We start from the raw sequence: 25,066 nt of genomic DNA on the forward strand, positions 1-25,066 counted from the left end.
CCAAAGAACCAAGCGCATTTCCCTGCTCAGGAGCCTGCAAAGACCCCACCTGGCAGCCACCAGCAGCCAGCACTCTATGCATGAGAGCAGCAAGGCAGCACTGCAAAGCAGAGCGCCAGGCACCCTTGTTTTTGTGTGTTTTTCAGGAGCCATGCTTAGAGGAACACTTGGCATTTATCTTTCAGGGAGTGTGAGTCCAGCCCACACACACCCTGTGCCAGCTCGAGGCACTGCAGTCTCCCCACTCCTCTCTCCCTGGTGTTCCCCGGGTGCAGAAACCCACAGCCCCACCACAGCCCCTTGGCTCCCTCCAGGCACGAAGTCCTGGCCCTTCCTTGCCAGCTCTCAATGTCAAATGCAAAAAAAAGAACCCTGAGAGTCTCTATTGAACACCAGTTCCTGTGAATCTATAAAAATGTATGTGAAATTTATGTACAGATATCTATAACCTATCTTTCTCTACCTGTGAAAGCAGAGGGAATTAATACAGAAAATTAGATAAGACTGTTAATTTCAACGTTGAAATTGTGTAACAGCATTGTGCTACAATCTGTGAGTTTTTAAATGTCATTGATCCCTTCCCTATCAAATTCCTCTTTAAAAGGCTTTCTTTCTATCAACTTTTAATGGCTTTTTTGATAGTACCATCTATATAGGCTTTTAAAAATACCGTATGTCACAAGATTGTAATATAAAGCACATATAAACAGCAGATAAAAAGCAGAAATTACAAGACAATCCCACCCTAAAAGCCATAAATTCAGAGCAAAACCCCATTAATTGTGCAACAACTTTAAGCATATCTTCTGGGTATATAAATTAATTTTTAGTGTCAGAAAACGGTCTGATAACACTTGCAAGATTGGGAAGTTTCATCCATGAACATATAAGGACTTGAAATGAAAGCTGAAAAAAGATTTGGTATCTCCATGGTATCCAGAACTGGGTCTGGATATAACTTCCCAAACTGTAGGAGGAAAAAGAACTAACTTTGCTACCATGGAAACAGAACAGTGCAATATAACTGATTGCTACTTGTCTGCCTTTACCAGACCAATTGATAAAAGGTTAAGGCCTTCAATGACATGGGTAGTTTTGTTTCTACCTGAGAAGCAAATCTGCAGGAAAGGACCAAGATCAAGCTCACCAAGCAAGGGGGAGCAGCCCAGGAATGACAGGCATTTCTAAGAAAAGCAGAGGACTAGAGAGGAGAAAAAGAATAAAAGGAAGATGAAGAAGGAAGATGTCCTGGTGCATGAAGGAAGAGGGGAGGAAGCGTTTGGTTTGATTAGCAAGACAAAAGAAAAAGGCCCTTAAAATGAAGGGCTGGATTCTAGCCATGCTAAAATAAAGTATATGTATAAATTGGGCAGCAAGTCCTGGATTGGTGTTACCACTTCTAGAACCATGCACATCTTTCATTTCTCAACTCACTTTTCCTTTGCTCTTCGCTGGAAAATGCTGCCCTGTTTGGATGTGTCCAAAGCCCCCAACAATTACCGGCATTTTCCTGACAGTTTGTGGGGTTCTGAGGCCCACTCTTTTACTTCACGGGGAGCATTCCTCCTCCACCCAGACGAACTGTGCAGGGCAGGGTGTTCTCCTCACGGAACACCGCCCTCCCTGCCCGCCCAGCTCCCTCAGGGCACGGGCCGCCCTCCAACCTCCCCTCAGGCGGCAATCGGGCCTTATTTCCCCGGGAGCCGAAGGTCTCCAGAGGATGTCACCAGCTTTACGGTGCAGCTTTTTGAGGGAGGATGTGAATGTTCAGAGTTCTTTGGCACCTGTTTTAGGACTGTGAGGTAGCCGGAAAATTATCGCTTCAGCCGCTGAACGACAAGCAGAGGGTGTTTGTTACACTCTGCTGCTCGCATTCCAAGGCTGGAGGTCAGGGCTGACCTCCCCCTCACAACAACGCGCCATCGGGGCCGCCGAGGCGCAGCCCCTCCTGAGGGCGGGACCGCTTTCAGGGGGAGCGCTTCGCCATCTTAGGTGCCTCCGCCCCCTCGCGCCACGTGAGGCGAGCGGCCGCCATCTTAGGCTGCCCGCGCGGCCGGGCGGTCACGTGCGGCGGCGCTGAGGGACGCGGGCCGGGCTCTGCGGCGCCATGGGGCAGTGCGGCATCACCTCCTCCAAGACCGTCCTCGTCTTCCTCAACCTCATCTTCTGGGTGAGTCCGGCCGCGCCTCGCGAGACACGGCGGCTCCGGGGTTCCCGGCCGGAGCCTGGCCCCTAGAGTGCTGCGGGCCTCGCTCAGCAGCCTGCCCCCCACCCACCGTCCCGCCGGGGTTCAGTTCGTGTTTAAACTCTTTATGTTTAACAGGCGTTCCGAGCCCCTTCGCGGGCTGTGGGCGGTCGGTGCTGGCGCTGTCCCTTCCCTGGCAGTCCTCCTCCCGAGTTCCAGGGTGGGGGGAGCTGAATCTGGCCTGGAAGGTTTAACGAGATCTTGGTAGAGGCTGTTGTGTAAGCGCATGCTGCTTTTCTCTCCTGCATTATTGAGCTTCTCAGGTCTGTGGCAGTTCAATTTGCGTAGCCAGTTTGGTTTTTGTGGCGCTCTGGGTTCGGCTGTCCGCGGCGGGACATCCCGAGCGCCCAGCGGGCTCCGGGCGCCCTTCTGCCCCCGCGGCTGCTGGCACGGAATCGGGACGTGTTTATGTCCAGATTATCATGTATTTGTGCGTCTGTATGCCACTAGCCACGGTAGCATTGTAGTGTGTGTGCATCGCTGGAGCTTCCCACGGCTACAGTGACAGTAAGACAAAAGCTTACAAAAGAGGAACAGTAGGCTGCTGTAAATGACCTTTTTCAGGATGGACATACAGGCTCTAGCTTGGCATTGTATTCACTGTAATAACTGGCTTGGCAGAATAGCGTAACTCTCAAATCATATTGAAGAATAGTTTGTGAAATTTTTAAGCATTCCCTTTGTGCATTTAGGTACTGCATTTTTCCTGCTCTAATCCCAGCTCCAGGAACAGAATATCTGTTGTCCCAACTGTTCGGAGATTCCATCTTCGAAAACGTAATAGGGGGTAACAAGCTGTTGGACCATAAAAGTGTAGCTATTTATATAGCTGCTTCATTTATTATTGAAAGTGATATGAAATCTTACTAGCCTTACAGGATGACTGTTCTTGTCTGAATTTTTACGAAGGAATGCTCCTTCAGGGCGCCTGGAAATGAGTCATGTTCAGGGAAAATGCATATCTGTGCATTCTTACCGGCATTTGCCTGTACAGCTCTTCTGGGAGAGGAGCAGTGAAGGTGAAGCACATTCGGCCTTAAGTGGTGCAGATTAGAAGTTTGTAATTCTGGTTGAGGTGCGCAGGCTCCATTCTTATCTTTAAAGTAAAAAGTAGTGACATCAGTCTCTTAGTGCAGCCGTAAGATTGGAATCTGCTTTGTTGGGTGTGGCTTTTTGTTCCATGCATAGTTACAAGTGACGTTTTGAAAGCTCTTTAACGACTCCTACATCATACTTAAAAGTTTTTGACTGGACACAGTTTTTGTGCGTGGCCTTCTTGATGGCACCTTGAAATAGATTTTCCTGTAGTTGCTGTTATAAACGAGGCTCTGTTTGGAGTAGATGAGCACAAGTTCTGTGTGCAGTTTCTCCTCTACTCCAGAAGCTTAGTGATATGTATTGTTCCTTGTCTGCTGCATTTAGTAATTTAGCTGCATGTTGGAGTTTGGAATTATTTATTTTCATACAGTGGTGGGGTCAAAGGTATTTTGTGTAATGCTGAACTTCGTGCTTTACAATTGCTCCAGAAGCTTAGTGATGTGTATTGTTCGTTGTCTGCTGCATTTAGTAATTTAGCTGCGTGTTGGAGTTTGGAATTACTTATTTCATACAGTGGTGGGGTCAAAGGTATTTTGTGTAATGCTGAACTTCGTGCTTTACAATTTTTGATTACTTTTGAGACAAACTTGGCTCAATTTAAAATGAGCAGGCTGTATTTGAACAACAGCAACACAACAGTGTTTAGATAAGGTGTACTTCACATCAAATTAAAATGTCATCAATCTTGTATTCTGCAGACCACCTCCAGCCTAAGAAGCCAGCATGTGCTGGTAGCTTTTTGGCAGATAAGTGCCTGGGTTGCTTGTGTTGGAACAACCTTGCAGCTCATCAGCTGCGTGTAGAATGAGGCAGGCTTTCTGAAAGTGAGTTACAGCAATCAGTGGTGTTCCTTTCTTTCACAAGCTAGAGTCAGTAGCTCATTGTTGACTGAGCTGTGTGTGTTAACATTTGGTGCTCTTCTGGTTGGCAATGTAAGTGCTTCTGTGCTGTTAAAGGAAAGTTTTCCTTGTTGTGATATAGTTCCAATATTGATAATTAGATCATTGGGATTTCCTGAGACTTGACAGTAGACAAATGCCTAGAATTGGTCAAGTAACTATGAAACCTTTAATTGCTTTTGTAAGTTTCTCTCTTTAAGTTTCATGTACCAGTCTTGTGTGTTGTCACTATCTTCATGGTCACCTGTAGGAATAGCAAGTTTTGACTACACAGTGGATTCTTTCCCCTCACCCTATGGGTCTGTTACTTGTGGGACGATTGGAATGCTCAGAGATTTTATATCTGTCTAATAACTGAGATGTTCAGAAAATTATCAGTGCTGTGAAGAAATAGCAGAGATTGTTTTACTTGTTGTACTTTGAAGTCTTGGTTCTAACTTTTACAAGTTTCTTTCAAGTCTGAAAGTAGCAGATCAGACCTTGCTGACAGGTGACAACCACTTGCCACCTACAGCTACTGCTTGCAATTCTACATGTTCATCTCACTTTGAAGAGTCTTGTGCTACTTGTTAAATTTTCGTTGACACTATAAAAAGTAATTTATTGTCTTGTGAAAGCATATTTTTGCTGTGTAAAATTCCTACATTAACTATATTTTCCTACATGTTGGTAATACTTCAGGATTTTTATTTCTTAAATTAGGCTGTGGAAGCTGTCTAAAAGCAGGGCAGGTACTAGTTTATCATGTAGAAAGCTGAATGGACTTTACTCACCTTTCCACTTTCTTGGTGTGGTATTTTCACAGTCCAGCTGAGTTGTATTTCAGGGGTGTTGAGCATTGAGTGCATCTTCTCCAAGTGCCCATATTGCCTTTGAAATACAGCTCTGTAAGGAAACAGCATCATGACTGGTAGTCATAAAGAGTAGCAGAGTGTAAATTTTGTGTGGAACATGTGCTTGAATTTTGGGTAAAACTCAAACTTTGGTCAAAGAATGTTGGAAGTCAAAAATACTTCATATCAATGCATTTCTTGCTAAAGTATCAGTTAAAACTTGCCCTCATTAGACCAGGGAGTACTGATCTGATTAATAGTTTCTTAGTGTCTGATTGCTATGAGTTAATTTTTGGGTAGATATGATAAATGGCAAAGGAAAGCAAATCCTTCAGCTGACCTTTACCTGAAGTTTGCCCAAGATTTATTTGTTCAGTTGGTGACTTCGTTTAGGGGATGCTGAGTCCTTTAAGGAAGGGTATTGCAGGGGAAGTAATTGTGACATGAAAGACAATACAGCTTAGAAGTCAAGTAACTTCTAGTACATATATCTTCATAATTAGCAAGATTTTTTTGTTACCTTGATGACATGTTGATAATTACTAATTGCAAGGAAAAAAATTATAGTAAGGTATTTGAGAATAGCATGTCCTTCAGGACACCTCCTAAGTTAAGGTCTGCATAATTTTGAAAGAGAAAGAAATAGATTTACCTGAAACAAATGCTTAAAGACTGCTGTCAAATGTGTTTATTTGTGTGCCCTTAATTTAAGGCTTCATGGTGTGACTTGCATAATTCAGTTGAAACCAGTGTGAAGAGGAGATGAAGACAAAAATACTAAGGAAATTTTTCAGTCTTAGTTTAGTTCATAGGAGAGAATGCTAAAATATTCAGAGTTCCATGGGGTCTTGCTTCAGAAAAGGGAATCTATTTTATATTCCCAAGGAATCTATGTGCTTTGACAGCCTGCTCTGCTAAAATAGTGCCAGATATCCTGTGCTTGTTGAGGTTTTTATCTTTCACCTCTGTGTCCTTCTCCTTGAGAAAAGGAATGAGCTCTGCTTCTACAGTACCTTCACTGAGTAGTTGCAAACTGTTTAAGTTGTTCTTGTAGTATTTAGCTGGCTTGAAACCATTACTTTGACAGTTCATTTGACTAGGCTGTTATAAAACATGCTTGGTATGATTGTTTAGAGAAATTGTAGAGCACAAATACTTTCTACAGATCTGTGCTCACCACAGTGCAGTGGCCAGAGTATGGGGAAATGGAGGATTTTTTCAGAGGAGCTGCAGCAGTCAATGGGTGTGTAATATGTTTAGGGATTTCTGCTAGGAAAAAAAAAGAAAATGAAGCAATGGGAAGATTCATTCAAATTTAGTAGTAGAAAGCAAGATTAGCACTCACGTTCTCTTGCACATAGCAATAAGCCCGGTATTTTTTCCTGTTTATTGTGAACTTGAAAATAGTTATTGCTCTGGACTTTAAAACAAATTTCTCGAGAGTTCTTTGGTGATCAGACTCTAATTGATGGATAATCCCAGAGGTAACTTTGCAGGGATTACTTGCCCAAAGCCCTTTTGTCTTAAAGACAATTGTTTCTGGATGTAGAAATGTAATATTTTCTGCTTCTGCCAGTATGGTAGTGTGAAGAGAGTGTATCCTTCAGGATTATATAATGGTTTGGAATCCTGTGCATTAAAAAAACAGTTATTTTAATTTTAAAAAAATCAAGACTTAAAACTCTGAAGTGTTGTGCCCTCTGAGTGATTTTTCTTGCAATATTTGAATATGAATTTTCAGATAGCAAACATGGGCCAGGTCCTGAATTTTAGTAGTAAATAGTTTGATTTGCTTTTAAGCAACATGGTAGTGTCATTCATGTTTCTTTACAGGATGAGTTTCAGGTCTTTGCCTGGGATTTTTCAGGATTTTTGGTATCTGAACTTGAGCTTAAAATGTCTAATACCTAACAAAACCAAGTTGCAGAGCTAAATGTGATACCTTTGAATAGTACAAGGAAATTGTAATATCGCTTTACCTGATGAACTTGGAAGCACAGAGTGATCATCATTGTTCTCCTGCTGGGCAAGGAACCTGGGAACAGCAGAGCACCAGCTCAAGTTACAGCCCTGGTGACTAAATCGGTGTAAAAGAACGGCTGTATTGTTGCCTTGGCTTCTAAAAGGTAGAAGACTCAGATGCTCTGCATCTTGCAGTTAGTGGCACTTTAAATATGTAATGCTGAATGCAAAAGCAGCCTAGCTCAGCCTTTTGCTTGAGCCTGAAAAGCCTTTGAATGCGAGGTGTTCAGGCACGGTGCTACAGAACTGCATGTGGCTCTACAGACAGAGCAGTCTGGCTTGCTTGCCTTTCACAGGGCTTGCTTGTTTTATAAGCCTTTAAGATAGTTCTGACTGTGTTACAGAGCTGAATGGAATTGCTGTCTTTCTTCTCCCAAAAGATTTTCTAAGACAGTTATAGCTCAGTGTTAAATTATTACTGTTGAGGACAAAGATAAGAGTGTCAGGAAACCATTGGGTTCTAAGCTGGGTATGCATCAATTTCAGGAACCAGGGAAAATCTAAAGTATGGGTGTGGGTGTGTTTGGGAGGGGAGTGGAGAGAGTCACACAGCAGTGAAGTGCTGAGAAGACTGTAAGAGAAATAAACCCCAGAGAGATCCTGTTGGGCCTTTGAGGGTAAGGAAATAAATTTTGAAGAACAGAAAGCTAAAAGGAAGACTTAAAAATTTTTGTCATCCTCTTCTTTTTATGACAGTAATCAGGCTATGAGTACTCTAGTGTTGGAAAGAACCAAAAATGTCAAAAATACCCTAGAAGTCAAATAATGGAGAAATGTGGGAAAAAACCCCACTTATTCAGGTACTGTTCTAAGAAGCCCAAAAATCTGGAGGCAGACCACAATACCCACGTTCCTGCTTGTGGGTAGGAAGTGTTCAGGAGTTGGTATGTGTAGACAAAAATAACCATTAAAAAGGATGAAATTGATATAACTGTAGACTCTCAAAAATCTGTCCTGGAGTAAGCGTGTGCTTTGCTTTTTAAAAAACGTGCTAGAAAGGCAGTGAGAACAAAGATACACTCACATTTAACATGAGGAAAGCAGTAGACATGTTGGGAAAATTGTCTTAGGACAGGATCCAGGCAGAAAAGCTGAGGGTCTGTTAGTGTAGAAGTGCAGTTAACAATCCCATGCTTGAAAGATATTTCCACAGTGGAATGAATAATCGGTTTAGTGTGGTGTCTGTGTTGCTGTCAATGTTTACCAGTCGGCAGTGGCAAGGTTGGTAGCAGTAGGAATTTATAAGAAGGTGTCTTTACCAAAAATGTTAAATACTCCTCTTGTTTAATAGCAGCATTCACACCTTGAATATCAGGTGTGTTTTCTCCTAAGATACAGTACTTTGCTGCTACCTTCATTTTCTTGTTCAGAGAGTGTGTTTTTCTTAAAACAGTGAATAAAACAGACTCTGAAGGGACAAATACCATTCTTTGGCTGAGTTGATTGGATCAGTACCACAAAAGAAATCCAGAACTTCTGCAAAGTGAAGAAAATTCCATAGCAAGGTGAAGAGTAAAAGTGTGAACATGTAAGTAGTGTTGATCAGATCTCTTTGGCAGTAACACTATTAGGGTAGTGTAAGGAAGACTTTGCTTTGTAAATGAAGCTGCAGTGTCCATGGTTGATAAATAAATGATCAGTGGAAAAAGTTTAAATATCCTACTCATCTTAGGTAGCCACAATTTTGGCTTTCAAACTGTGGCAGCGTGTGAGCATTGCTGAAAACATGAAAACAGTTCTTGGTGTGTGTTTGCTGCCTACTTGGAAAACAAACAAGCAAACAGAACCCCTGAAACTGTTTCAAGGTGCAGCTGGCCAGTGTACAGCCTTGTACACCTCAGGGCTTGTGGGAGGTGAAAGCTGACTTTGTGAAGTGGCCATGAGCTTAAGAGGCTGTCACAGCAGCCCAAAGACTGCTCAAAGAACCTCGATTTTTAACTGAGCTTTCCCACAATGTGTTGAGTGATGCTTATCATTGTGTCATTGGATCTTCCAGTTTTCCCTCCAGTTCTTTGTGTAATTGTTGAGCTTTTAATAACTCCATAGAGGCTCCAGCCAAAGCAATAAAATCAATGCTTTTCTGAACTGTGAGAGGTCTACATGTCTGTGAAACTTGCTTCTGATTAAAAGAATGTTGACTTGCTCAAGCCTTTTGCAATGGGCTGTGTTCATTGACTGTACTTTTATATCGGTGTTTTTAAAGGTTAATTCATCCTAAAATAAGTGTGCTGCTTTAGGCTCAGAACTACAAGTTAGATGCAGACAACTGTAAAAAGATATGTGAATGCTGAGTAACCAGTCATGTCCCTAGAGCATGCGTGTTACCTGGCACAGATTCAGGAAATGCTGCCATCTATTCAGAGCATTGAGCAGATTAAGTTGGAGAATTCTTCCTTCAAGCCCTCTTTATCAAAGACTTGTTTGAACTGTGTGCACTTCATATATTTGACTTCCATTTAATGATAGGAAATACATGATTGTAAACACAGTAGCTTTATATTCATTTGTCTTTGACTTGAACAAGGTCGGACTTCGCAGATTTCCTGTTTACTCTGCAGGATGGTAAACATTGAGATCTAGATTATTTGATGATTTTTTAAGTTATCCTTGTGTCTATAGAGACTTTGGGTTCCTTAGATGATTCCTATTTTGAGATAGATGGTTTGAGCACATGGTACTATTTTGGGTGGTTTGGGGTGGGTTGTTTGGTTTTAGGTGGGGGAGAGTCAGTTGGTTAGGAGTTGGGTTTTTTTATTTAAAAAACACATGTATTCAACTTTGTACTTGGTTTGCAACAGGTAATAAATGTGCATTTAACTGGTGCAGCCCTGGTCAACATAAACTGCACACTTTGTGTGGTTAAAACTGTCCTCTCTGTCACAGTGTTTGTATGTTATTTGTATCAGTGGGTGACACTGTCCTGTGTGCTGAGACCTCACCTTGGAGCTGCTGAGCTCTGAAGAGGGAGGGACCTCGGGCCAGGGCAGTCCCATTGACTGAACACCTCTGAGCTGTCAGCACAAGAACTCTACCTGTCTGGCTTAGTTTCACTCAGAGTGACTCCTCTGACAGAGTTGACTCCTCTTAGACACTCCTGAGATGTACACTCCGTGATGCAAGCCAGAAGGTAGTAAGAGAAAATCATCAAAAGGTGAGCAAGAAGGATTGCTTCAAAAGCACTTTTCTTGTCCCAGCTAAAACACTTTAGAGACCTCCCCCTTGCTGGTTTAGAGCAGGCTGAAATAAACAGTCCCGTGGTTGTGATGTGAAAGGAAAAGGGAGGTCATCTCAAACTTGTTTATGTGTAAACTAACCGGGTAGTGTTGCTGTTTTCATTGTTCTGTGATAGACTGTGCTGCACCTGTTCAAAATCAGTGTTCAGCTGTGATTCATGGCTTTTAAACCTTGTGCAGGCTCCTGCAGGTACCTCTGCTCTCAGGACCTTCCCCCCTGCGGATTATTTGTTGAAGAGGTAGCAGCAGTGGCTCTGAAGAGTATGGTCACTTTATCACAGAGGCAGTGTCTGTTTCAGAAACACCAGTTCCTCAACATGGTTCAGAAGTAAAACCTAAGGCCCAGTGCTGTCATGGATGATTAGTCATTCTTGTACCATGTGTGGATGGGATTTAATGAAGTATTCAAACCAGGCAGCTTTTAATCTGTCTAAAGGCTGCAAAAGCAATATTCCTTAAAATGCATGTGTTTCTTGAAGTAGGGAAGGAAAGATAACACCTGTAGACAGATTGGATTTTTCTTTTTTTTTTAAGGCTAAACTCCTTTTACTTCAAATACATTGTTCAAATGCATGTGCTTCTGCAGTTTATGATCCAGATTTTTCTTAAAGAGGAAGCCAATTAAATTAAAACAAAAGCAGGACAAAGGAGTTCACAAATGGTTCTGATTTCAGCTTTTTGGTATATATCCTTTGCCTGATGCCAACCACAGCTGTGGTTTTTCATCAGCCACCTTGTAACATACCATATTTCTAACAAGCATTTTAACTCTTAGAAATAGGGGATTACATCACTGGCCTGCCATTCACACGCTTCATTGCTAGGCAACAGTTAATGTAATTCCATTGTTCAGTGACACTACTTTGAGTCTTTGCTTTGTGTACAGAAAGTGTGTGTCTGCATTTTGCCATGTTGTACCTAATATGGCAGGCTTTGTACATATGGATTAGCATTTCAGCATCTTCTGTGCAAGGGGGTGATTTTGCAATAGTTTGTTCACTCTTGTCTGGAAAAGATGTCTTGCTCTTGGTCTTTGTTACTGAATTTTCAGTTTCCCCCCTCCTTGTATGTACATAGCACCTTTTATTGGATGAATGTGAGCCTCCTGGATGCCTTTAGGATTCCTGCAGAGTACACAATTACTTCTGCTGCAGAAAGAGAGGTGGAGAGGTCAAATGTATTGCTCAAATCCATGCAGATGATGATACTTTTGAGCTGGCTCTTCATATCTTTTTCTTTGACAGTGTTTCTGTAGCAAAGTGCTGCAGGGAATATTCCATACATAAAGTAATATGCTGGTAGTGGTTGTGTGCTATTGTTTTATAGAAAGGAGTTGCAATATATCTAGGATGTAGTGGCAAACAGGGCTGAAATCCTGGATACCTTTTGTCTTGTGGCTTGTCTTGTTCTGTGCCACACTGAACAGGCTTCCCAAGGAGGACTTCCAAGACTTGAGACTAAGTCTTGAGCAGCCTGGTCTGAATTCGTTGTTGAGCCTGCTTTGTGCAGGCAGCTGGGCTAAATGATGTTCTCCTAGACTGAATTATGGATTAAGTCTCTGGTTGTACACCAGCACAATCCAGCCTTGCAGTATCACAGCTACTGGAAGCTGCTCTATCTGTGTCTGCCCTCCTCTTCACTGGCAGGAGGGGGGAGTTGTGAGGCCACTGAGTGGGAGCATTGGCTGGAGGCAGCCTGCAGTGTTGTCCCTCAGACTGGACAGACAGACAGTGTGCCACCTTCCAGTTGAGAGAGCTCTTGTGTGCAGGGTATGGGTTGGTTTGCAATAGGGACACTACCCTTCACAGCACAGTGAAATTCCCCAGCTCATAGCCTAGCCATTGCATCTTCTGGGTGCATTGTTTCAGCTGGGCCTTGTACTGGGACATTGGAAAAGCCTGTCATGAAACATTCAGATTATATTGGCCATCATTGCAAGTTGATATTTTGTTCTGCAGCAAGAATGAGGGCAGTTAGGGAAGGCATTTATAAAGCACAAACTGATAAGACCCTTGTATTTAAAAGTAAATGTGTGTTAGTTGGCTCCTCAAGCAACAGTTCTCTCACTAGCTCTGCTCAGCTTAAAGATAGTGAAGGTATTGATGTGTTGGGATCGTTGTAACTGTAAGGGAGGCAAGGTCATGGCAGATGGATGTGAGAGCTGTGTCTTACTGTTTAAATATGGATAGTTGCAGATTTGTCCTACAAGGTTTATTTTGCAGTAACTTCAAGTTGTCTGTTTGTTGTACCAAATGGTCCTTTTAAAACAATCCTTCTGAGAACTTCAGTGTTGCAAGTTTGTGGTACATTTCTGTAGGTATTTGCTTCTGCATTTTAGTAGTTGGTTTATATTTGTTTCTGCCTGCTTTCTGGTTGGAATCAGATTTTTCCAGTGCTGTGAACTCTTCAGAAATGCTGTTGGTTCTAGCAGTTCATCTTTCCCTAGCAGAGGTTGACATTCACAATGTGAACATCTATTTTACTGTAACAGTAAGTCATAGATAGTAACTGGCAAAATTTCTGAGGACACTACTTTATGGTGTTTGTTAAAATAATTGTTACCTTGCTGAAGGACGGGCTTGGTGTTCCAAGGAACTTACCATGTTTTTTGCCTGTTGCAGGCAGCAGCAGGCATCCTGTGCTACGTGGGAGCCTATGTGTTCATCACATATGATGACTATGACCACTTCTTTGAAGATGTGTACACACTAATTCCAGCTGTTATCATCATAGCTGTGGGAACGCTGCTTTTCATTATTGGACTGATCGGGTGCTGCGCCACCATTCGAGAGAGTCGCTGTGGCCTGGCTACGGTGAGTGCAGAGCTCTGCAGTGGCTTGGCCTGGTGTAGATTTGGCTGCCTTCTCTCTTAATAAACTCCTCAAATAGTACCTGAAGTTGTTTCTTTATGGCCTTAAAAGTTATCTGCTTAATTTTTTTAGGAACGTCTTGTTTCAATTTTCTGTTCTGAATAAAGGTGTTAAATTAAACAGTTGTAGCAGCAGAAGGCATCTCAGTTTTACCTTTTTTAAAGCTGTGGCAATCTCATTAAAAAGTGTAAAACCATATGATTCAGTCATAACAGTTTTTAAATCTCACTTTTATCTGTTGTGGTTGAAAAGCTGAATTGGAAAGAAAAGTGATTCAGGAGTCTTCTTGCTTTAAGTGTCTTGCATCAGGGTTAACTAAGGGTTGTCATAATGCCTGATTATGTTCTTCATGGCTTACTTGGAATACTTGGTTTGCAGTATTTTATGCCCTGTGTTTCCAAGTATTTGAACTGTAATTTTGACTGGAAAACTAGGTAGAGAAGAGGAGAGGCTGGTATTTGAATTGTCCCCACAGGAGGGTCTGGGGCTTCTTTTTTTAAGTACTGTGTAGACTTCTTTAAAAGTGCTCCTAAATATAGCAAGACAAATGCATAGCTTGCTGTCTTTTCGAGCTCAGTTGTTACTGAGCTTAATCTTCAGAAACATTCCCTTAGCCCATCTACCACTCTAACTGCCTGGGTAGCCTCTCTGATGGGACACTCCTATTTATCTAGCAAAGAAGATTGAAAGAAACACTTGATTAAAGACCTGCAGTATGGCATTTTCAGTACTAATGACAGCTGCACTTGCCTGACTGGGCAGCTTCTTATTACTTGGTGAAGCTGTGAACACTAAAGTTTCTTGAATGAATTCTGGGCTCATTTGGTCAATTTAAGTGCCTGCATTAAATTATCTGTTAAATCAAAACCTTGAGGCAAAAAAAACTTTAAATAGAAAAATCTATGTGGAGCCTTTCATTAGGCAAAGGAATGAAACTATTGGCACAAACACTTTTGATTGTATTTTGCAGTTTGTGATCATCTTGCTCTTGGTTTTTATCACTGAAGTTGTGGTCGTGGTTCTTGGATACATTTACAGAGCAAAGGTAAGAACTTCTCAGTTTCAGTAATATTTTGTTGTGGATTCTGATCATTATACAGAAGTGTAATCTTCACTGTGTTTGATTCTGCAGAACACTTAACAAACTGTTAACTGTTTGTTAAGAGATTAAAATCAGACATCTGCGTGGATTAATTTGTGATACCAGTACTTTAAAATTTACAACATGAATGCAGAGAGCTATCTCTTAGTCAAAAATTACCTGGGACACCTCATTAACAGTTAAACAGGAGAAGGGAGTCACAGTAATTGATACCTTTACATTTTCCAGATGGTCTTCTAATTTGTTTATGCTTTGACTTTGTGAATAATTGAGGCTACACAGTATTTGAACATAGGGCATATTTTTTTTGATATGCAATAACTTCAATGTTGTCATGTGTTTTGGGTGTGTAAACTAATGCTGCTTAATAATAAAATGAAATAGATTGAATGTGTTAATATATACTTTCTAGCATTACTCAGGTTGTTGACAGGGATTATAGCCAAACAAATTACAACTTTTCTCACTGTTTGTTTAATGGAATTGAGAAACAGGACCAGAAGAATGAAATTAGATGTGTTTCTTCTGGCATAATACAAGTTAGAAAGTTATTACATGGTATTAGAGATGCCACAATGTAATTTGAAGAAATTTCTAACTTGCACAATGTTCTTCTGGCAATAATACATGTTAGAAAGCTGTTACATGGTATTAGAGATGCCACAATGTAATTTGAAGAAATTTCTAACTTGCACAATTTACCAGCATTTGATATGTCTATATCTAAATTCTGGAAGAAAAAGACCAGAGAAGGCATTTTAAGCTGTGACGTGGAGCGTGTTCGTAGTGTAGGACACTCAGAGATATTTTGCCAGTAAGCTGAACTACAGTACCATTGTCTCTTTGGCCTTCTGTGAACAACACAGGTTCAGCATTCTCTCCTCGTATGTTCATAGTGTAGGACACTCAGATATCTTACCAGTGAGCTGAGCTACAGTACCATGGTCTCTTTAGCCTTGTGTGAACAACACAGGTTCAGCATTCTCTCCTCGTTGCTTTCTCCTGCTATCCTGGAACAAATGAGGAGCCAGCTTGGAAGTAAAAGTGGTGTTTGTGCTTGGGCTCCGGGGAAGGCTGCTTGGAGTAAGCAGCTGAGCACAGGACCTTGAAGTGTTTGTGTTACAGACGTGGTGCATAACACTTAGAATAAGCTGCTTCAACAGAAGTGCTCTACTGGCCATGCTTGAACTCGGAATATGTTTTTCTCATGCTTTGCATTTGATTTCTGGTATCTTGGCAGTGAACTGAGATGATCATTGGGGATTCTTAAGTTTGTAGTGGAAGTAGACCTTAGAAGCCACTGAGGAAAGCACTACAATTCCAGGGGAGTAGGCAGTGGGTTCTTACATGTTGATCTCAGTGGTTTCCTTCTGTTTCAGTACTTGCAGAGGAATACTTTAATATGTGCAGGAATTACTGTGGATCTGATCTGGACTATGCAGTAGTCACCTTACTGTCTTCCATGTTCCCATCTTGAAGGGACTTGCTCTTTTTCAATGAGCAGTATCCACAGCAGATACAAGCAGATGCATGCCTCTGCCTTGCCCAGCTCTGTGTTCCTGTTGCTTCTCTTTTTTTGGTTTGCTCTCATGCAGTTTCCACTGCAGGAGGTAATGCAGGGCCAGAGCTTGGGAGAAGAGGGAACGTTGTCTGGTTTTGGTGGCAGCCTGTTAAGCTGTTTGTGGAAGTCAGTATTTGAAAATTGAGCCTTAAATCTTTGGAAAGGACAGACAAGTTTTGCTAGTAAAGATGGCAGTTTTCTAGTACCCTGCAGTATCTAGCATCTTAAACTACCATTTCAAGTCTTACAGAAATAAATTTATTACCAGTGAGCTGGGAGGGGAAGTCTGCTTAGCCTTCTGATTATTTTTGCCAGGATAAATAAGTCAGCTTTATGCTTTGTTAATTTTGGGCTGTTGTTTCTGACATGGCGTGTATATATATCTGTGGGAGCCTTGTTTTGGTTTTTCTAAAGGCACCTGAATCATCTTAGAAGTACTTTGTGTTCACCATACAAACTTGCAAACAAAAGGAAAGATTAAAGTCATAGCAGTTGTAACATTGGGCATAATGCCTCAAGGAAGTGGCACTGTGCTCTCTTAAGATACCATTATTGATCTTAAAATGGCTTCATTTTCCAGCATGCCTCTGTAAACCTCTTGTTGATCCTATTCAGACTCTTTTAGAGCCCTGTGAAATGTGCCCAGGCCCTGCTGGGATGGGCTGAGCTGCTGCAGAGCCTCCCAGCATTGCTCCTTTGCTGGAAAAGTCAGATTTTTGGAAGTGCCAGTAGCGAATAAAAGGCTTGGTTGTTTGAGGACCTGCAGGCTTTTTTTCTTTTGGGTGGAGGGGTTCACTCTATTCATTTTTCACTAAACCTGCCAGTTAACTAGAGCTAGTGGTTTCTCTTTGGATCTTAGGGAATTTGCATGGTTTTCAGGCATAATGTTATCTTGATTGAACTGCAAGCCAAATGATGCACAAACAAGCACTGAAATAAATTATTTTGAAATGTATATGGCAAATTGAACAGCTGTTTTGTTATGAGTTGGAGTTGTAAATCAAATTAAATCATCAAACAATTGCTTTTGAACTGGTCTGAAACAAGTTGCTTGTCCAGGCTACATTGACTTTTATGCATATCTATCTTGAAATAGGCAGCATTCTTGAGGAGGGGGTGGTGGTGGAATTCAGCTTGTGCTATTGCTGCAGAAAAATCTTCCATTGAAGTATTTAAAGGAATGATGTGTTGACAAGACCTTCCTACTGTAGCTTGCAAATCTGAAGAATATGCATGCTTACTGCTCAGTCCTAAAATTGCATTCCTTGCACATAATTCCTGTTGAAGGTGATAGAAAAAAATCAAATCAGAGCTAATCTTAAAATTGCACCAATATTTATCTGCACTAAACTGTGTATTATTTAAGTAATAGTTTACAGTAAAGTGTAGTACTTAAAAGGGTCTAGTAATATTTCCTCCAAACCAGGCATTTTAGAATACCCTTTGAGGGGACAAGTGATGGTTCTTGAGTGGCATCCATTTCTAGCACATGTACTTGACAGCATCTTGACTCAGTTGCAGCACTTCTAAGACCTATTGCAGTAAATGTTGCTATACACAACGTACTGCCCTTGGTGTTCCTTGAGAAGCCCTGGGAGACTGGGGCTGAACAGAGAGCCTGGTCACTGTAGGGTCAGCCAGAAGGCATCTTAGAGAATTATTTACCTGTACTTCAACCAGAAGAGTGGGTGGTATGACTTAGTACCTTTTGATCCCAATATCTTCGTAGTCCCAAGGGGAATGAGTTTGCCCAGATGGTTATAATGGTTTTGGCTTGGAACCTTGAAGTAGGGAGGTGAGTGCATATTCTCATGGACAGCCTTAACTTCATGAAAAGTCTTCCACGGTGTCACAGGAAAAGCATGTTCCTTTTCTGAGAGATAGGCAAAGTAGCTTTGCCTAAGATCTGGAAGGTAGCTTCCTGGATTTTCCTTCTGTAGCTGCAAGCTGGCAACATCTTGGCAAAAGTCGGGGTTGAACTTCAGGAAGCTGTACCACTGAATTATGCTGATTACAGATGATGGGGAGCTACCTTGCTTTCCTGAAATGCTGTAACTGGAAGCAAAATAATGTTACCTAACCTGTGCCTGTTTTTCTGGTGAGCTGATGCAGCTGCTTTCCTACCCCTCCTAGGTGGAGGATGAAGTTGATCACAGCATTCAGAAAGTGTACAACCGATACAACGGGACCAATCCCGATGCAGCCAGTCGTGCTATTGACTATGTACAGAGGCAGGTGAGACAGCGAGACTCGTGCCGCTTTTCCACTCCTTTCTGTCCTTAAAACACAGAGGCTGTTGCTCTGCTGTTTGTGTAGATGTACTTCCTCCACTCTCACAACTCTAGGAAATTGCTGAATGGACAACAAATAACTCTGTTAAAATTAATATTATTGCTGACAGGGAGATACATTTTTATATAATTAGCTATCTCTCAATCTGTGCTTGTACTCAAATATGTAGTCCTTAAGTATTTTTCTGCAGTGGAGCATAATATACCTGTCCTCTTGGTATTGCAGTTAAAATTGAATTCTTTACCTGTCTGATTTTCCAGCTGCGCTGCTGTGGGATCCATAACTATTCAGACTGGGAGAATACTATCTGGTTCAAACAAACTAAAAACAACAGTGTGCCCCTCAGCTGTTGCAAAGCAGCCCTCAGCAATTGCACTGGCAGCTTGACCCGCCCCATGGACCTTTATTCAGAGGTAAGGCAGCCACAACATGAACTGACACAGCCACAATTCATTTTCTTTGGGAGAAATCAAATCTTGGGTGTATTTGCTTTAACAGAAAGTAGATATGGTAATTCCTTTCTCTCCTCTTTTCATCTGCAAGTAATTTTCATTTAATTACTTTTTTTCGTATTAGCATTATCTTTCTGCCCTGTGTGATGCTTTTGGGGTTTTCTGGTGTGTCTACATATGATTGCCAGATTGATACATAAGAAGCCTACTTGTTTCAGGGGTGTGAGGCTCTGGTTGTAAAGAAGCTTCAGGAGATCATGATGTATGTCATCTGGGCAGCACTAGCATTTGCTGCTATTCAGGTAAGAGAATGCTCTTTATTTGTTAACTTCTTTCAAATTAGATCTAAACTGCAGTACAGGTAATTACAGGTATGCACATACAGACAGTACCTTTTAACACAGAACTTCCCACTGCTATGGCTTATATATTCTGTTAGAGCTGAACATTCAGTGTTACATGCAGTAATCCACTCTGATGTAAATGGTAAATTATTTCGTGAAAACTTAATCATCTTGGTATTAAGTATCATAAACATCCTGTGATGGCATTTAACACTTGAAGATTTTGCGTAGTGTTTAATTTCCAACTTGTAAACAACTCATTTTTCATGCTGTTTTAGAGGTACATTATCTTAACTATGGTTCATGGTGTACAAATAGTGTCAGGACCACTCAGGAGATCTCAAAACCCAAGGTTTTTGATAGTGTGCTCTGCTCCTGGGCAGCTGAGCTTTGCTGTGTGTCTTGAAGATTTCTTGGGTTTTGGACTTAAATAAAGAGGCTCTAAACTGGAGAGCCTTCCATGAACCTTGTCACAGTTTACTCTGGTCATAAAAAGGTAACTGAGGAAATAAACTCATGTGTGTATTAGTGTTTATTAAATTTTAAGGAAGAAAAAAAAGACTACAACTGTCTCCCAAACATATTTGTAAAATTGAAATTTTGGATGCTCATCAACTGGCAGACTTAGTACATTAATGACATTATTTTCAGACTGTGCCTATGTTATGGTCTCTGAGCAATGTAGTACATATGCTGAATCCCAAGAGACTTAAAAACTAATTTCAAAGTTACTTTAGTGCTCTTAATAGCATTTGAATTCAGAAAATACCTGTCAAGTCTGACAACTTAAGCATTTCTGTTTTCAAAAGCAGCTTTTGAGCTGGATTGTATGTTTGAAGGTAAATAATCTTTTGCAAAGTCTTGTGAAAATAGGGTTCCCTTTGTATTTCAATGTTACAAGGATGTACTCATAGCACTTTATACAGTCATGTTGAACTGTTCAGACCCAGACTACTTCAGCTGTGGAACTTCAAATTTGGTGAGATCTGTGCTCAGTCTCCTGAAGGGAAGGTATAGTTTTAATTGTCTTCCTTAAAACTTTGGTTGTTAAAGCAATTCTTGGTCTGCTTGAACAATGAAACATATTTGTGTACTGAAAATTAATGTCTTACCACAACCATAGTTACTGTGACAAAATTTCTTATGTCAGGAAAAAATTTCTTATGTATCTGATGACACTGGCTGAGGAGAATCCCAAGAGGAGGCATTATTCTTAGTTCTGGACTTTGCAGGTTGATGAACAGGCCTGTCCCAAAATGCAGCACAGTCAAACTCTGGGCCAGGGCCAGAAAGGATTCTGACAAATTTCTTATGTCAGGAAAAAATTTCTTATGTATCTGATGACACTGGCTGAGGAGAATCCCAAGAGGAGGCATTATTCTTAGTTCTGGACTTTGCAGGTTGATGAACAGGCCTGCCCCAAAATGCAGCACAGTCAGAATCCTTTCTGGCCCTGGCCCAGAGTTTGACACATGCTTGTAATGGCAGTGTGGCTGCTTGCACCCTTCTATTCAAAATGTTCTATTATTTATCTCCTGAAATTTGAGAGAAAAGCTCTGACATCTTTGTCTTTGCCATACAGAATTCAAGTATGTACTTGGCTCAGTTCTCAGCAAAATGGTCTGTGGGCTAACTGAGAGAGAGATACAATGTCAACTTCAGCACATGGCTGCAACTTGGGTCATACCCTGCACCCTTAGAGGAATAATTATGGGGTTTTTACCATTTCTGAATTTTGCTACCTTCCCTGTGCAGCTGCACAGCCTCCTCTGAACAGATTATTTTGTTATGCAATGAGGCTGTTCAAAGTTCATTACCTCTGATAGCCTATAGTCAACAAATTTAACCTTCAGTAATTGCTTTAAAATTAAAAGACTGAGAAGAGTATTTGTGCAAGGCTTGAAATTTATTAACAACTTAGTCTTTTCTGCATAGAAGCAATTTTTGGTATGTTCATGTTTCAGTTACCATGGGGATCTTCCAGTGTGCAGTAATTCCCTGGTCCCAGCCACAGTGACAGCACAGAACTATTAATAGATAGGGAGCAAAGACACAGCTTTTGTGGCTGGTGGTCATTTACAAAGGGCACCTGTATATACAGGCAGTGAATTTTTATACAAAATAGGTTTGGGGAAAGATGAATGTAGTTATTGCTAGCAGGCAGATTAAAACCAAAATGAATAAAAAACTAAACAAGCCTCCTGAATGCAGGAGGTGTCTAAACTTTCCTCAATGGTGTTGAAGAGGAGGATGCATGGATCCTTCCTCAACTCAGATTTCTGAAATAGCAGTTCACAATATTAAATAGCAACCAAAGAGAAACAGACTTAAATGCCTTGAAATGTTTAGAGGTGCTAGCATTTTTTTAATGACATAATAAATAATGTCTGTAGAGAACATGGAGATACGTGAGTCACTTCTTTGTTTATAGTGAATTCTAGGAGTATGCTCAGAAACCTCCTAAAGGGGATATAAATGGTTTAAATAGTATCTCAGAAGTTAATTGCATGACTTTTACTGTAGTACCTGAATGTTTGAGATTTCACACAACTGTATCAATTAAATATCTCGAGGGAGTCATTGAACAGGGCTGTCTTTGTGTAAATAGCTGTAAATGTGCTGGATCTGCTTTTATTCATTTGATGTACATGGCTAGATTGAATTCTAGCGAAGGACTAAAGGAGGTGTTGTTCTGCATCACACTTTTCATTTTGTCCTGGCTTTGAACAGCACAGGAGTTTTTGTACTTGCAGGTTGTGAGCCTTCTTGAGAGTTCTGTAGCCACTGGCAGCTCCCATAAAATGTCCATTTTACAAGTCTAACAGAAGTGGGTTTAATTGTAGATATTCCCTCCTCGCTGAGAAGGGCTGTGTCCATGACAAGTCATTCTCCCATGTGACTTGTTTCCTCTTGCTCTGACACAAATTTATGAACCTAAGCACCCTGATGTAGTTGATGTCCCTGCTTTATTGCAGGAGGCTTGACTGGATGGCCCTTAAAGGTCTGTCCCAACCCAAACCATTTCATGATTCTGTGATAATATATTTAGGAGTCAGTCTGTGAGCTGCAACCACCTGAGTGCAGAAAGGTGCTGTTTTTAACAACAGCTGAAGTACCATACTGTGTTCCTCTCCATATGCTTTTTTAACCTGAGCTGCTTGCTGCTGTAGATCCAAAGCTGATAATGCACTGCAGACAAAGCAGAGTATTGATCTTTACAGCTTGTTCATTTCCAGGAAATTAAAAGCTCATACTAGAATTTCATCATGCCTCTTCCTAACCACTGCATATATAGATTTAGGATTTTTAAACATTCTGTTTTCAGTCTTTCAGCAGACTGGAGTACTATATTGTATGTACCATCATTTAGTTTTAAAACATGTAACACACCTAATGTTTGCATTGGCCTGTATTTTTAAAAAGTCAGTAATTCTCCTTTTGTCCCAGTACTACTTTCACTGGGCTTTTGCTGTATCAGAGAGGAAGATCTTCTCACCCATTTCATTTTAGTGTGCTTTCTGTCTGAGGGATTTTTTGTGGTGTATTTTTGGAGTGGGTTCTTTTTTAAGAAATGGAGTTGTGTTCATAGTGGTGCTTTATAATCCAGAGATAGGACAGAAGCCTCCTGAAGTATTTGCATCTGTGGATAAATTTCCATGCATACAACCAAAGCAATACAATCTCATACTTTACTAGAGGCTATTGCCAGTTATTGTAAACCACAAAACACAACACTATACCTGCTGGTTTTTAGTTGCTACAGTCTTACTCTACCTTCAGTAAACATGCAACTTCTTTAAAATACCATGCCCTGCATCCCTGATTATTCATGTGGTTTAAGTCTTGTAAGTGGACACAGGGTGATCATACCCTAAATCCTGGTAAGCATGCCAGCACAGTTGTGGTGCTGTGAATTTTAACATGTCTAAAAGTGAATTATTTGCCTTAGATTTAAGCTTTCTAATATGACATGTTCACAGAGAGAGAGTTCTGTGGAATCTCTTTCAAAAGCCCATTCTCAGCATAGCAGTTAAGTTGATGCATTTGAATTGCACTTGAATTTTCCATACCAGATACAGTATTGAATAATCTGTACCTTTCATTAAAAAACATTAGGAGTTTCTTCTGTCTGAATCACTGAGGCAGAATACAAGTGGCTGACCAGAAAAAAGTCTTGTTTCAGATGCCCAGGGTAATCTCATAAGAAAATGAGGCTGAAGTCTGTGGCCCTGGGAGCTGGCAGCAGGAGACAAGGCTCTTTCAGGATCAGTGGTTTGTTGCCATTTGTTGGTTACAGTCTCGAAGCATGCTGGCAGTCTGTGCTGAGGCTGAGTGTCTTGAAGCATCTCCCTTGTTCTCAGGCTTGTTCTCTGTTTTTTCTCTCCAGCTTCTGGGCATGTTGTGTGCCTGTATAGTCCTGTGTAGGAGGAGTCGGGATCCTGCCTACGAGCTGCTCATTGCTGGTGGAACCTATGCCTAGAAGAGAATTCCAACATGCAGTTCAATCTTCCCCCACTTCCCTGGAAGGTGAACGGGCCAGGTTTACTTCCACAGCTTTCTTGCCCCAAGCTTAGTCCAAGCACACCTTTCAGACATGAGGGCAGCCGCACTGTGCACTGGTGACGGGCAAAACAACAGCTTTACACAAACCCATACAATTACCTGTGACTTTCACTGTTTTAGCCAGCTGTTCATGTATCTAAATGTTTTAGTATGCTAGTAAACTTTCTAATTTCAGAACCATTTGCAAGTTAAGTGTAATTTGGTTGATATGAAAGTCAAAGGATGTGTGCCTACTTTGGTAGATTACCTCTAAGCATTAACTGGCTGATTCCTGCATATAGAGAGAGGAAGTCTTAAACCTTCACTACATGGAACTTTTCTGGCCAAAGTTGTACAAAGGAAGCCAGCTGTATTTAATTTGAGAAGAAAAAATGTTTTAATCTTGCCCCTCACCAGTGTCACTTTTAAAAAACAAAAAAACACTTAAGTCCAGTACACTTTATATATAAAGAAATTGTAGGGGGAAAAAAAACTAATCAATTTTAGGATTATGTGACTGCAATTTTGACCTTCAGAGATCCAGTCTTTCAGAGTTAGTGGTTTAAAATACAAGCTGGCTTTTCAGGAGTATAATGTATGCACTACTGTTCTATAATGAAATATTTCATTTTTCTATGAAGAGCGTTTTATGTGTTGAGTGAACTGTTAGACTGTAGACCTTCAGTTGGTTTGGAAACAATGTAGCCATGTAGAGTAGCAAAGTGGTCTGTGAAAGTGATCTCAACTGTAAATAATAAACCTGATTAAATAAATCTCTGTATATCCTCCCTGTAAACATGTCTTGTTTTCTGTTCAAGATTCCATTGTATTTGGTCCAGTGGAGTCTGGGTGTGCTGGATACACAAACTATGTGAAGACAGCTGTTTGGGGTGGCTTCACTTCTATAGATCTGAATTTATGGTTTGCTGGAACCCTGATTGTATTGTATTTCTTCTTTTTATTTGAAACAATAGCAGTGAAACACAGAACAACAAACTTGGCTGAACTTGATGGAAAGTTTACATCATGTGCATACAATTAAGGAAGAATCTGTTGCCTCCAAACAGTGGTAATGAATAACTTTACTGTAGCTGCTGTATGTCAGTTATGTTTTAATGTGTCTTGCATTATTCAGATACTTAGTCACTGCCCTACTTTCAGTGTCTTCGGGTTCTTCCTCCTTTGCAGAAGCCAGGAATGCTCAGAATTTTTACCAGTTGCTTATGTACAAAGCAGACATGCTCAGCTAAACTGACACCAAGATAATCTCTTAACTAAAGAAACATCACTCAGAAAAAGAAAATTCTAATGTGTACACGCTTTTGAGGCCAGTGTGGTTTTTTTGAGGGATTTTTCTCAGTGCTGTTACACTGCCGTGGAAGTGTACCTATGGAACACTGTTAACTTCTAAAGGTGGGTTTCAGATGATACTCCCTTTCATTCTTAGTACAGCATGTGGCTCAACCCAGAGACCTCCTGACTGTGGTATCAGATTTCCCAGATGTGGCAGCAAGCCTGCTCACTGCATTTGATTATCTTCATATTGCATATTGTAAATATGGAACTAGTAAGA

General features: G+C 41.0%; 1 protein-coding gene across 1 annotated transcript; it reads left to right on the forward strand.

Moving 5' to 3' along the window:
* The first annotated feature begins 2,012 nt into the window (after nucleotides 1–2,012).
* TSPAN3 (tetraspanin 3) lies at nucleotides 2,013–24,289 on the forward strand. Its single transcript, XM_039731864.1, has 7 exons — nucleotides 2,013–2,170; nucleotides 12,952–13,143; nucleotides 14,171–14,245; nucleotides 17,997–18,098; nucleotides 18,416–18,568; nucleotides 18,826–18,909; nucleotides 23,339–24,289. The coding sequence occupies exons 1-7, from the start codon at nucleotides 2,108–2,110 to the stop codon at nucleotides 23,429–23,431; spliced, it is 762 nt and encodes a 253-aa protein (XP_039587798.1). The 5' UTR covers nucleotides 2,013–2,107; the 3' UTR covers nucleotides 23,432–24,289.
* Nucleotides 24,290–25,066: the final 777 nt, after the last annotated feature.

Source organism: Passer montanus, unplaced genomic scaffold (genome assembly GCF_014805655.1).
Source record: "Passer montanus isolate IOZ18808 unplaced genomic scaffold, ASM1480565v1 scaffold111, whole genome shotgun sequence".
NCBI classification, from domain to species: Eukaryota; Metazoa; Chordata; class Aves; order Passeriformes; family Passeridae; genus Passer; species Passer montanus.